Source organism: Formica exsecta, unplaced genomic scaffold (assembly GCF_003651465.1).
Source record: "Formica exsecta isolate Colony F162 unplaced genomic scaffold, ASM365146v1 scaffold182, whole genome shotgun sequence".
Taxonomy (NCBI): Eukaryota; Metazoa; Arthropoda; class Insecta; order Hymenoptera; family Formicidae; genus Formica; species Formica exsecta.
The window spans coordinates 313,648-328,156 of NW_021849132.1; the positions used below are offsets into that span (position 1 = coordinate 313,648).

Below are 14,509 nucleotides of genomic sequence, written 5' to 3' on the forward strand. Positions count from 1 at the left end.
AAGATTTGAAAAAACATCTAAGAAAGACGTATGGAAAAACTCATTAGGTTTATCCCATACATTACATCATTTTTTCCCTAATACAAGGCACGTTAATCATGTCCATTGAAAACGATATCATTGCAGCTTTTTCTTTTCGCTTCACTCTCTTTAAATAAATTTTGTCGGCATTAAAATAATTCAGTATAGCCCACTAATCAATCACCATAACTATCTTGGAAGATGTAAAAGAGAGTTTGTTGCTTTCCTGCCTTCCTCATCGATTGAGCCGGCGATATCGTCGCAGGCTCTCGCGACACGCGGACATCAAGCACTCGAATGACAAGCACGCGTCATGAGCAGCACTCGAGCAAATAAGCACTCAAGCACGTAGAAAAGAATCGTGGGAGGGTAGTTTCTTGTCGTGACAACCACCTGTCAAGCACCTGTCACACATTGTTTACGCGTGTTTCGTCGCGAGCGCGAATCCGCCGCCGCTCGCGTCGAGGGGGTTGTTACGCGCTCGAAGACCGCGCTCATCCCGGAATTCCCGCAAGCGGGAAACGCGCGCGGACGATTGCGGGGGTTACGTCCAAGTTCTCCAATCTGTACTTACGCAATGGCAAGACGACTCGCCGGTCCGTCAGAAACCGCAGAAAATCCGCTTTCCGCAGTCTTGCCTGGTCTGCCGAGGGAAACAAATATGGCGGTATACGACAACCACTGGAGCTGCAACGGCTCCACCTCGCAGTTGCCGTATTGTATCATAAAATCAATATCACCGCGCGTTGCTACCAACACCACGCGTTTCGTCATCGCGGGTTAGTCGCGATACGCACATTTAGATCAGCTCCCGTGCCGCCCACGCGCGTCGATCAAGGGACGCTTCATCACGACGATTATAGAGTGAAACAAATGACTCAAATGAGAATCGAGAGATCAAATATCCGGCTACAATTATTGAACCAATTCACGCTAATTCCGAGATATGTCCCGTCGACTCGCCCGTGCGTTCCGTTTCGGGTCGTCGTTCCGATCGCCGGCGGATCTCCACGTCGAAGGACACCACGATCCTCTCCCCGTTGACGTCACGAAAAGTAACCTGGGAAACAAAGAAAGCCGAGAAAGATCGATCGAATCTTGTTCTCCTTGGCGCTTGGCTCGCATCGCTGATTCGTCGAACCAATTAGGGATTCGTAGGGACTGGTTACTCTCACGAGGGAATCCTGGGAATGTCCTAATTACGGATGTTGGCTATTTTCTTCGTATTTTCTTGCGTATCTATCATTTTCACATGTTTTCACAATCAGGAAATTGATAATTGCGTGTGTGTAAACGGAATGTGTGTTAATTTCGAGCGCGTCCTTAATTTAGTTTCAATTGAAACGAGCGCTGCATCGATGCACCGGCTCATCCGAGGAATATATTTGCAACCACTCGCGCGCGCATTCATCGCCGTAAATAGAAATGGCTTTCAATATCACCAATAATTCATCCCTTCGCTTCTTCCGTATTTTCGTGCTCTCTGAAGAAGAAACGTTGCAAAAAACTCAGACTGTGATTAATTATAACTTGAGTTATAACTTGAGAAATATCAAAATTTTAATCTTTTATTTAACTCGATCAATTTATAGTATCATTGCAGGATTGTTGGTAAAATACAGATACTTTTAAAATATTTGTATTAAAATATCTTAAAGCGATTTATGCGAGAGTGATCGATCGTTCTTATCAATTAATCATCCAGGATTTAATAAGCGAGATTTACGGGATTTGTGTTATCGTCCGACATGTTGTGAAATATGGTCATTATGAAATCCCTTATTATGAGATTAAAACCGGTATTATTTCACCGGTATTACCTGGTAATACCTAATACTCATAATATGTATGTCACATTTATTAATTGAAACAAAGTGAAAACCGTAGATATGCATATATACAAAAGAGTTTTCTTTTTCAAGTGTTTTTCTATATTAAAATTTGATTAAAATTTATTTGAGAAAATTCTGCAACGTTATTTCTAAGATTATGACCTTATCTGATTTAATCTCGTCGACATGAAAACTTTTTCTCTCTGTCTTTCTTTGCCAAAACAAATAAAAAGTCAACTGATATCAATTCGTACTGAATCGCAATTAATAAAGGCTTAGCAGTTTTGCATTCGATATGGCACGAAAACAGAGAAAAGGGCGAATGTGAAATTAACATCGACCGTGGAAGCTGGCCTATATTTCGGTTCATTGGTTGTCGGCCAATTTTCCGCAGGACTGCCAATGAAGGGGACGAATCAGTCTGAAACTATTCCGGATTACATTGTTAAGGTCAAGTCGTCTCATTATGCCAGTGATCAACATGCCGCTGATAGAGAGAGAAAGAAAGAGAGATAATACAATGACAGCACCACAATTATTTGTATGATGATACTAATGTTTCAAGACTTTTTCATTTTAATATTACAATATTACTGAAGATCTGATGTTTTCTTTTTTTATATTTTTGACATATTGAGAGTTATAATTTTTCAATTATATTAAGTCATGATATCTTCTTATCTGTTTCGATGTTACTGAAAACAGAGAAATAAAAGAGATAAAAGATATCTTAAAGAGACAAAAAAAAAATACTTTTATCATAAAGTTAGCCAAAAATTTAGTTTAACCAATTTCTTCTATAATTTATATAAATATATGAAATAGATATATAATATAAATGACAGTTGTTTTATCTCTCTTATAATTCATGTAATTATATAAAAAATAAACAATATAATATATATACTTCTTTTTCTTCGATAACTTGAAGTTTAATCCCAAATAATAAGCAGTAATATCGATGAAAATAAGTTTGTAGGATGATGGATCTCTCATGATGTTATAATAAACTATTGCTAAGCATCTTTTAGTTTTATATAATGCATTCAGAACCGAGTGCACTTTAGTTACGTTCAAGTATGCAGTTTATATCTTAATAAAGGTTGGCGATGTCCTCGAGTGTACAAGAAAAGAAAAAGTAAGGTACACAAAAGAATCATCGAAAAATATTCTGTTATAACATTTAAAAGTAAAAAAGATTACACACATATTCCAAACAACCCCATATATTTCAATATGTTGAAGATTTTAAAGTCTTCATTTTTTAAGACTGTTTCGAACGAGAAACCTAATTGTGAGAAAAATGGTAATATTGATTTTTAGCCATACAAATTGATGTTTATTTTTATTCTTTATTCTTGTTTCACATCTTTCTTTTATTTGTTGATTAAATTAAATTTTTCTAATCGAACTTAAACGTAATCAGATTTGATAATCGCAAAAGTCGAATCGCGCGTTCCACATTTTGCAGTCATGATGGCGCGAAATATCGAAGAATATACAATAAATTGCGTTCGCCGTATTAATCGAAGCCGCTGCGAGTCGGTTGACATCCTCCTTAATAGCGTTTACACAATTTAGCGCGCGATGACAGAAGCTGCATTACGTGATAACTGAGACTTTCTTCGTCGTCAGAAGGAAATGAATATTGAAATCCGGTCGACCGGATCGTTTAGAGTTACGTCATCCGGTGAGATAATAATAACCATTCGAGGCACCTGGGAAAATAACACCTGAGAAATGCCAATTAACGAACTTGATATACTTAAAATAAATTTGTTATCGAAGCCATGCGATAGATTGAAGAATGCCTTCCCCAAATTTCTGCATCTCGGCTGTAACTTTGACGAAGGGCTTAACTTCGTTCCGGTGACTTTGTCACTGTTCCAAACTCCAACTAGACCAGAGTGCTTATTGGTTTTCCCTCTTAGCTTGAGAATATCATCACTTGATGGTCAAACAAAAAGAAAGCATATTTGGTCTTTAAAGAAGACAATTCTCATTGGACTTTATTTTTTTAAACCGAATTTTGTTTAAATATAAACTTTTCCTCAATAAAAGAATATATAGATGTATTATTATATATGAACATTACTGCGTTGTAATTATTGTAATTCTTTAAATAAAATTCTAAGAAAGTAGATGGAGAGGAGGAAGAATAGCATTTTGTATTCTTACATCAACTCATTATGCTACAATTCTTTTTACATCTTCCAAGCAATAATCCTAAGAATGCATCCGAAATTAAAGCATACATTAGTCATAACGGTGGAATAGCGGTAATAAAATCTCGGTTTCCCCCTATTACGCATAAGACTAAGATGACCTCGCTGTGTTCAACTCTATTTAATCACAGTGAGTCAATCAATTATCATTATCCTTAGCCGACCCTACGAAAATCTCGGATCAATGGAAAGACTGCTTTTCGAGAGTTGCGTACTGCATAAAAATAAATAATATGTAATAAAACATAAGAAATACAGGGAAGACGAAGTATTGCGATAGTATCATTAAAGACAAAAAAATCGAAATAATTCTAATATAATAAAATAATTTGCAATCTTGTTATATAAAATAATAAAAAAATAAATAAATAAAACGCAGATTCATATAAATCATACATTTCAATTATATAATCGCACATGTTCGAAATTCGTGTATTTTTCTAAAAAAAGATCTGAGAATCACATTGCAAAGTCTCAGATTGCTAACTCATACTTCTTCTATGATTAAAGAATACAAGAAAAATTTCGAAGAAAGGCCGATTATACAAGGAAAGAGAAAGGAGAAATAAAGGAGGTTTCGGTATCGTTTGGAGTAAAGCTCGGATAAAGTTGCAGTGATATAAATCGCTAAACAGTCGTCCGACAGACAACAATAGCGATAAATTGTACGCGGAAAGTAATCGTAAGAGACGCAGAAGAGAGAGAGAGAGAGAGAGAGAGAGAGAGAGAGAGAGAGAGAGAGAGAGAGAGAGAGAGAGCGCGCAGAAATAAAGGAGGTTTCGGTATCGTTTGGAGTAAAGCTCGGATAAAGTTGCAGTGATATAAATCGCTAAACAGTCGTCCGACAGACAACAATAGCGATAAATTGTACGCGGAAAGTAATCGTAAGAGACGCAGAAGAGAGAGAGAGAGAGAGAGAGAGAGAGAGAGAGAGAGAGAAAGAGAGCGTGCGCAAAAAGTGTGATCAGAGCTTTACGGAGGGGAGGATCACCCCTCGTCGTCGTCGTCATCCTCGGCGTTGGGGGTGGCGGCGACGGAGATGGCGGTCGATGCCACGAAATGCCGTCGTTGGCGCTAACGTCGGGAAAATAAGCTCGTCCGAAAGCTCCACTGACTGCAGTAGCCCGGCATCCGTCGGCGCCGCGGTCAGGACGAGAGCTTCGCACGTGACTCGGTCAAGAAAGCTGCCGATGGAAGCTCGTCGCTGAAAGCGTTCGCTATGTGGACTCCGTCGTAATCCACGCAAATCGCGAAACGGTATATTGTTTCTTTATCCCTCTCCCTTTTATCCTGTCTCTTTCCTGCACCCCCATTTCTATCCATTATCCACGGCAAACGGCCAGGGCGTCGTGACGAAGGCGTCGCGGTGATTCGCGGGATCAAATGTGCACGGTGGACAACAGTGTGACATAGTGAACAAAAGTAGGAGACGAAGAAGAGATCGGCAGGAGGGCAGAGGAGCGAGGAACGCGGGAAGACAAGCAGGAGGTGGATGATGATGATGAGGGGGCACAGGAAGAGGGCGCCGAGCCCTGATGCACTCGCATCTTCTACATAGGGGGTACCGTTACGTCGACCCCGAGGAGAGAGGGGCGATCGAGCTTTCTTTGCGTGACATGATGCGATGAAGTCTCTCGGGGCTGAGACCGGGTCTGAGATCCAACTATGTCTGAGGTGTCTTAAAATGGAACGGCTCAAGAATATCGCGAAATATGTTGTAATGGGATTTAGATTCTTGCGAGATGAGCAAAATCCATTTGCAAATGACTGTTCAAAGACTGTCATGTAAGATATATACTTTGCCACTGTGGAGGTAAGTTTGTACCACAGCGAGAAAAATCTTCTAGAACCGACTGACATCTAAGAAATTAAGCTTTGACTGTCTTTGAAAAATGCGTTTCTCATTAATAGTTTTTTTAATTAGAGGTTTTTAGAATAATCTTTTAATATGATGCAAAAAATTATCTCTACAACAAGTAATCCTATATAAAAGAATATTTCTCTTAATATAAATCTCTTGAAAAACGTGTATGTGCCAAAAAAATAGCGAAAATGATGTTACGTAAATGAATTTTTCTGTGAAGTCAACGATTAGCATATAAAGTATATCCCTTTAAAAACATCACGCTACATTATTTTTATATTTCTATTATACTCTTTATATTTATTTTTCATCATCATTTTATTGATATTACAATTATCGAGGAATAAAATAAGAGAAATGCTTTAATACAATTTGTTTTTTATTAGGAATATTGTTAATGACTTTGGAATACAATCTTCACCTTTGTTATTCATACTTTTTGTGCTGTAAAAATTGCATTAGAGAGAAGGTTAGATAGCTCATGCTATACAATAGGGTATAACCCGCAACGTAAATCATGTATTAGAAACGCAGCGAGCTTAGGAAAAGGTTGAAAATTAAGACAGCATGTACACGTCGTGAATACATTTTTGTCTCAAACTAAAAATTAAAGGACAAAATGTCCTAAAATAATTCATACACGTGTAAATTTATGAATAACAAAAATTTGTATTATATTGTCATATATTAATATCTTGTAAAAATTGCATAAATTAATTATTAAAATTCAATAAGTGGAATAAAATCACTCTATACTATTTTTTCGAAGTAAATAACAGATTAAGATTAGATAACAATAGGTCAATAATTTCATTATCTTTATGTTTCAATTCATCATAATACGTAACACGTGTATTTTCTCGTTTTTTTTATCTGTGATGAAATGTATAAAAAATATAATCTTATTTTAATAATATATTGATAATAAAAAAGGATCAACTATGCAGATGGGTAGTTATTTTCAAGCGTTTATACGAAGGACGCGATATAAAGTTTCTAATCTCTTCGATTAAACGTCTCCACGTGGGCTCACATAAAGATGCTTAAAGCTTGGCATAAGTTTTATCTTTATCGATCTTCGCATAACGCGTATGTATGTGTGACAGTAATCTATATAAATAAAAATGCAATATATAAAGAACAATATTTTAGATCTCGAAGGATCAATCTTGACAACGACCGTTTCATTTTTCTATAAGATATCGGAAAATCCGATATAAAATTGCATCACAAATCCTCTTCGACGTTCAAGCAATTTGATGAGCAGACTTATTTTGATATTAAAGACTTTAAAGCTATTTCAATGAGCAGAGGATTTCGTTCTTTTGATTCTCTCTCGTATTATATTATATATAATATATAATACACAATCAAATGATATATAAACGTGAATATAATTTAATATAATAATATATAAATTATTTGTGCTTGTGTGTGTGATGAAAGATCTGTCTTTGTTAACGTTGCAGAAAAAATTACATCTACAAATTGCATTTAATTATTTAAAAAAAAAACATACATCATCCATATGTAATTTCTTAAAAAGAAGAAAAATGGTTTTAGATAAAACGAATTATTAAGAAAAATAATTCTCTTTTGCCTAAAAAAGAGATCTTACACATATCATGACTTCATAAAATATTTCATCAAAAGTGACAGATAATGATAGACAAATATCAGAAACTGATGTAAATTTCCATTTACAGAATTGGGTCAGCGTCAAAATGTGCAATTCTCATGAACGATTAAAGGAAAGGCTATTTCCAGATTGAATGAAAGTGACGAAGAACATCCATGAGACAGTTGACATGTTCTCTCTTGTTTAATATTCATCGCATCATTATATATAGTTGGTATAAAAGAGCAACCGTTTCCATCTTTTATTAATAAAGCTTCGAGAATATTCCACGTGGACGATTACAAAAATAATTACGCTTTGGTTATAAGTCTTCTTTTGTCATTCAGAAAGATGTTTTTCTAACGCACTTTAGATCATAATAAATTCTATGGAAACTGTAACAAAAAAACAAAAACCTTATGAATTTTTTATTCTTCGATAGCGTATATCTTTCATGTCATGTCATTCGTGATATATACAAGACCGCAAGACATAAAAATTTAATACAACTTTATAAATTTTAATTTGCCGTTGTGAATGGATATTATTGATCGCAATATAAAATATACATATATTCGAAAATATTTATTTCATGATTCAGAAGATATTTATGTTATAACCAATAAATCTTTCCAGTTGTTATCAACTTTTATAAGTCGCGTTTATATTAATTGTTATTAATTGAGATTTGACTCTTCGTCGCTTTCTGAACACAGAATCAGAGATAGAGAATCAGCAAAAAATTGTCTTTATTTTTAAATGATACTCGCGAAAATAATTCTATCTCAAATAAAATGTACAAATATGAGAAAAAGAATTTGATCAATTATTACTAAAATTATCTATCAGAAAGAAGATGCTGTACAGAATCATGATAAGATCGATGCAACTAGTGTCTTCATGCTCTTGGTACCCCGAGATTCGCGAGCTTATATATATTCGAAGTCTCCCCTTATTCCTCCTTCGTCACTTCAATTCTCATCTCCCCACAAACGTCAATAGAGTGCAGGTGTTTTCTACGATTGAGCACCAATGCTGTCAATATCCCCGCAAGTTACGTCACAATGCAAAGCGTCTCTTGATGGTACAATTTCTTATTCCAATACTTTCTGTTTCCGTAGTCTTCTTCGCTCTTCGTCTCGTGCATGCACGTTTCCTGTCTTCACGCGTGATCTACCCTCTCTCTTTGTATGTCTGTATGTGCATTATGTTGATATATTTAGGAGTCAATTAATACTCTTGAGTTGTTGAAGCCATCTTTTCATTTAAATGTCACTGACAAATGGTAAGATATTTTCCAAGAATCGATAAATCAATAGTTATTTCGGACATCGACAAATATTTTTTGACGAAAATTGTATATAATGCTTGTCGATTCATATTTGCAAGCTTCAAGGCTCAATTTCGCGTTTTCGAGTTAAAAATTGTTATCTTGCAATTTAATTATTGATGTCTCAACCACACATTCACTTTTACAATATATATATATATAGATGTATGTATGTGTCTATGTGTGCGCGAATATCTCTCATTCTCTATTAATTCACGCAAAGTCGAGTATGTGTGCGTTCGTTGTATTCATGTGACGCTTGAAATATATTTCACGGCTGAATTCCCATGAATGATCGTTGAGTTCAGGTACGAGCAATTGCTCATGGACATCCTGTAGAGAGGGTTGCACTAAGGAGCTGTACGATTGTACGCAAATACGCGTCAACTATAAGCTACCGGAAAACGTGTCCGAAGGAGCGGACGGGGAAGGCGAAGTGGTAGGAGGTGTCGAGGACGACGAAGAGAGTAAGCGGATGTCGCGTTACGAGCGCTCTTTAGGCGAGTACGTCGAGGATCTCGACATGAATATCGCCGTGGATGACGAGACCGGACTATTGAAACCTTCCCCTACAGGTACAAAATAATACCATTAGACAATCGATATTATCATACGTTTGATCTGTTTTCTGGCTCTATTTTGTTCGTATCTGTTTTTGAAAACATGTTTACATATAATTAAATAAAAGAGCAATTTCAATTTTATATAATTGATTTTACATGCATTAAAAAACCGTTCATATCGCATTATAAATATCACAAAATTATAAAATCCTGTTCTGTTATCCAATTGAAATATTAGAATGAAAATAATCTGCAATATATATATATTTCCGTAATTATTAATTATTTTATTTATGAAATAAACACTTTGTCGCATTTTTAGCGATTTTATTAGCATTGTTGGATTGATTTTGAAAAACCCTCAGTCTCATAAATTATTCCGATTGGCTCTGTATAAAAGAACAGAAAAACATTTGTTAGAAACAGATATGGACTTAAGGGATTCAATAGACAAAGAGTTCAAACTAGTGGTCTTGCGGGAGAGTTAACTTGTGTTCGTCCTCTGGTAAACCTTCATGATTTGTTGCTGAATACAAGAGCGTACTATATCCAAGAGTCATTATACGCGGTTTTCCCCGTCCGTGCGGGTTCGTTCCTCCACTACTCCCGCTGGAGAAGTCCGTCGCCGAACAATAACGAGGGGAAGTTCGCAGGTTTCATGGTCAACGACTCCTGGTACTTCACCGGGGCCAAGCTGTTCCCCAACGTAAAAGGCTGTGGATACCCTCCAATGCTGAATTGCAGTATTTTCTACCGGCAGTACGCCAATATAGGGCAGAACTTTAGCTGTTACTACTCGAAAGTGGATCCCGGGATAGTCATCAGCGACCTCGACATGTGGCAGGTCTCTAAACTATTGTAATAATACTTTCTACATACGCAGGATCCTTTAATCCTCATCTCCTTGCATCTTTCTCCTTCTCTCTCTCTCTTTAATCAATAAATCTGACTCTCGTACACAAATTCCTGTCGTCCCACGTGTCGCGATGACATCCGTCAGACTCATGTGGATTTTAGATTTCGCGGTATAATCCAGTGACCGAGTTATTAGTCAGCAATTTTCGCTTTGTATGTGCGAGTCACACGAAAATGTTATGTGACTTTTGCTCGAGTTTACGCCAACAAACATGCACTTAAGAATCGATACTGCCGGCTGTTTATCGAGGACAGAACGTGTTATATGATCAAAACAGCTTTATACATGAAATAATTAAATAAACTACAATGATGGATCCAGTATCAGTTCTAAATAATTGGAATACGAAGTGAACTTATTCACCCGGTTCTTACTTTGATCGCGATTCTGTGCAGTAAACGAGTCTCACATTTGTTTCCGCAGAACATTCATTGTTTTTTTTTTTCTTTATTAATGTGAGATGTTTCTTTTCGCGAATCGAAAATTGAATTCGCCAAAATTACATCGTTATCAAGGATTGATCTCAGGCTACCATGTGCGAAATGTAAACAATCGTAGGGCGAAAGGGGATTTTTCCGAGCGTGAAGCACGGAAATGCGATCGTCCGCACGAGAAGAGGACAATGCATTTCAAGCGATTGAATGGACGGCCGATGACAAAGACGGAAGCCATCGCGGTATGCCGCCCGGAAGAAAGGAAAATTTCTCTCGGCGCACAGAAATCCAATTTCCACGTGTACGCGGTCGACGAGCTATTATAAAACACCGATAACATCGGCGATCTCGGGAAGGCCCGCCGTCGCGTTCTCGATGCTGTAAACGTATTGCCAATCCTTCGAGCGAATGGACGACAGGAAGAAATGGTATTACGTGTCGCGAATAACATTGCTTGTTGGGTAATAATGGGTATACTTTCGCTGAATTTACGGGAGAATATATTTCACATAGGCCATCATGTCTCTCGATCCATATTTTGCCGATGAGACTGTAGCAACATCGAGAAACGTTTGTTAATTAATAAAAAAATGTTTGTAAATTAATTAGAGAGATTGAGAATAATATGTTAGATCATTTTTCACGATATGAGTATCGCCTCTAATATGACTGACCATATATGGTTCGTTACTACTTGTTGAATTACGCGTATATACAATCATTTCTTATAATATAAATACCGCCTGTAATATAGCTGACCAAATGGTCTGTTACTATTTATTGAATTACGTACAATAATTTCTCACAATATATATAAATACCGCCTCTAATACGGCTGACCATACAATTTGTTACTACTTTTCGAATTATCTACAATTTTATTATTTACTATCGCCATTTGTTTACGTTATAATTTAAAGAACATTATTGATTTTTTGCAATCGTGATTTGGAATATTAAAGTAATCTTGGGGCGCGGAGGGGAGAAAGTGTGTCCTTTATGTACAAAAAATTTTAACAGCTGTAATCTGGAAACTCTCTCTTGACATGTGTCGTAAAAATTTTTCAATTGATCTTCCAATCAAAATTCGTATGCGAGATTCTTTCCAAAGAATACGCTGTTTATAACTGAAAATCAGATGCGTATTAGTTTCCATCTAACTCGAGTCATATGTTTGAAACGCTTTCTCAGGTGTACATGAACCTTGTGTACGCGATGGCAATTCCGATACCGTCTTTCATAATCTCGGTGATATACCTCACCATCGCCTACTTCAAGATCTACAACGAAGACGAGGAAGTCCTCGTAGGTGGTGAAGAGGGTGAGGAGGGGGAGGAAGGGGATGGGGGTGACGGTACACCCTTGCCGCCCACTAGCGGTGCATTGACGCCCGGAAGTGAAGCCTTCAGAGAGGATCTGGCAAGCTTCGGGCATCAACTCAAGGTCGCGATGGCTGACGAAATCAGCAGGGAAAGTCTTGATGGGATTCCTAACTCGCTCTCTCTTCAGGGGTAAGCACTGCTTCAAAAATCTCGTAATATCGATTATTTCTTGAGAAGAGCACGTGTCTGATGTAAAGAGGCTGTTCAGGCTCGTTATTTTACTTGTATCTCGACCATTGATCGCTTTTTGTTTCTTGTAAACTTCCGTAGGGCTTCGAGAAAGCTTTCTATACAAGCGTCGATTTAAATAGGCTTCAACAATCGCTTTAACCACAATCGCGCGGACGATTTAGAATTATTTTCTAAGAACGATAATCCCGTCTGAGCTCTCCAGTAAGCTACTTTCGCGCAATTTTTATTCGATAAAAATATACACCGAGGATATACAAAAATAAAACAAATAATAAACTTTCACAATTTAGGATAAAAAAGTACCTCTTATTCTGATCACAGGAAAGGTATTTATGTTGTCGTAACATTAATGTGGTTTAAGTACTTCAGTCAAATGCAAAAATTTTACGCCAGACATAAAGTTGTCTGAATGAACACGATGAGAAATAGCACGTTGCTTCGTAAATGTCATTTCGTAATCTACACGATTTATACATCCAAGTATGACGTTGGTATGAATATTTAGTCAATTTCCCTCGTCATTTGCGGCAAGAGAATCTAAGATATTCGATCATATAAGTAGAACATTACTGTTCTATATAAAATTGATTAACGTTTCGACATCGGATCGACATGCCCATCAGCTGTTCGCAGACAATTCGAGATATTTATATGTATCTCCAGCTATCTCAGTCTGGAGAAACACATTATTTGACAATAATAAGTGCAATGTGCATTTTATCAATGCCAATATTGACGTTTTGGGGGCATTGTACGTAAAGATGTTTACTATGAACGTGCACCTCTTCAGTGACAAGTTGCTTCAGTGACACAGCCATTTTATTTAATGCATAAGTGGTACAAGTAGCGATATTCTCAGAGAGTCTGACATGAAATCTTCGTGTAATAATACAATCCGATCATACTTTAAATCCCATCACATTGTCCCATGTGAACATGTGTGGCTTGAAAAGACAAGATCGACATATATATCGCGTATAAAGAAAGAAAAATTATATTTGTCAAATTGATATTTTCATTGACAGTTTGCTCGTTGCTCCATGTTACGTTATCCTGGCATGATTGGAATTAATCACCCCGTGGATTCTAAAGCACCAATATCAGGACAAATCGATTACAATAATCCTGCAGGATGTATAATATTGTCCAATAATATCCAATGACCGACGAGAATTTCAAGCTGTAGCAATCCGAATTTCCAACGTAATACACCCGAATGCTTTCGATTGTGATCGAATGTCGCTTTCACGAGTGTAGAATAGAGATAACATAAATTCGCGGAGGATAAAATGATTCATGATTTCTGTAGGATGTTATAAGCGATACGTAGAAATCGCATTATATTTCTATCGATTCATCGATTTTCCTCTTTTTTGCGCTCGATTAATTTTATAAGAATAATTTATTCATAAAAAAGCGCTTTATCGATATAATAAAATGATGGCGCAGTTAAGTGCTTTCGACCACACTACCATAGCGCATCTATCTATAAATAGCAACTCGGGATGCAGGGTGATATAGGTCGCACGGGACTGCGCGATAGACTGTGAGTCGCCGTTGCTTCTCCCACCCATTCAACTGCACATATACGGAGAATAATCTATTCCAAGCACCCGATTCATATCTACCATTCAAAAGGCTGCGACAGAAGCAACGATCAAACACTTGTATTCTTTCATCTGACATTTATGACTACGTTACGCGATGACGAATTTGTGTTGTCGTAATCCCACTAAAATGTATTTTTCGCAGAAAAGTCGTCATAAAGTCATAAATAACACCCAAAACATGCGTATACCGTGAAAGTTTGCGGTATAAATTTTTGAGTGAATAATGCACGAGCCACTGTTGTAAAAAAGTTTACGAACCATTCATCGCATTCTTGAAGAACTGCTCGCAACACAATTTTATATATTTTTATTTCAGTTATCTTTGTCAAGGAGATATAATAGCAAATAGTCTCCTATGCAAAGCAGGAGAGAAAGAATTGCAATCTACGATTTAGAAATAAACGAACAAAAATGATACTTGTATGTACAGATAAAGAATATCCATTTTTTTATTTGGAAATCGCAGTGTCAGAAAATCATATTTCTTCGTACTAGAATACAGATATAATTTTCTCCTGCTGA

At 36.7% G+C, this 14,509-nt stretch overlaps 1 protein-coding gene across 2 annotated transcripts in view; it reads left to right on the top strand.

Moving 5' to 3' along the window:
* The window catches only part of LOC115233691 (cilia- and flagella-associated protein 298), a 52,661-nt gene that overhangs the window by 33,223 nt on the left and 4,929 nt on the right, over positions 1-14,509 (top strand). The window contains exons 1-4 of one of the 2 annotated variants that reach the window (XM_029804252.1): positions 7,370-8,644; positions 9,199-9,465; positions 10,107-10,297; positions 11,995-12,314. The exons of the other annotated variant lie outside the window; for it this stretch is intronic. Of the exons in view, the coding sequence (XP_029660112.1) occupies positions 8,593-8,644; positions 9,199-9,465; positions 10,107-10,297; positions 11,995-12,314 (830 nt within the window). The 5' untranslated portion in view covers positions 7,370-8,592. Of the gene's footprint in view, positions 1-7,369; positions 8,645-9,198; positions 9,466-10,106; positions 10,298-11,994; positions 12,315-14,509 lie in introns of those variants that run through there. 2 annotated transcript variants of the gene reach the window in all.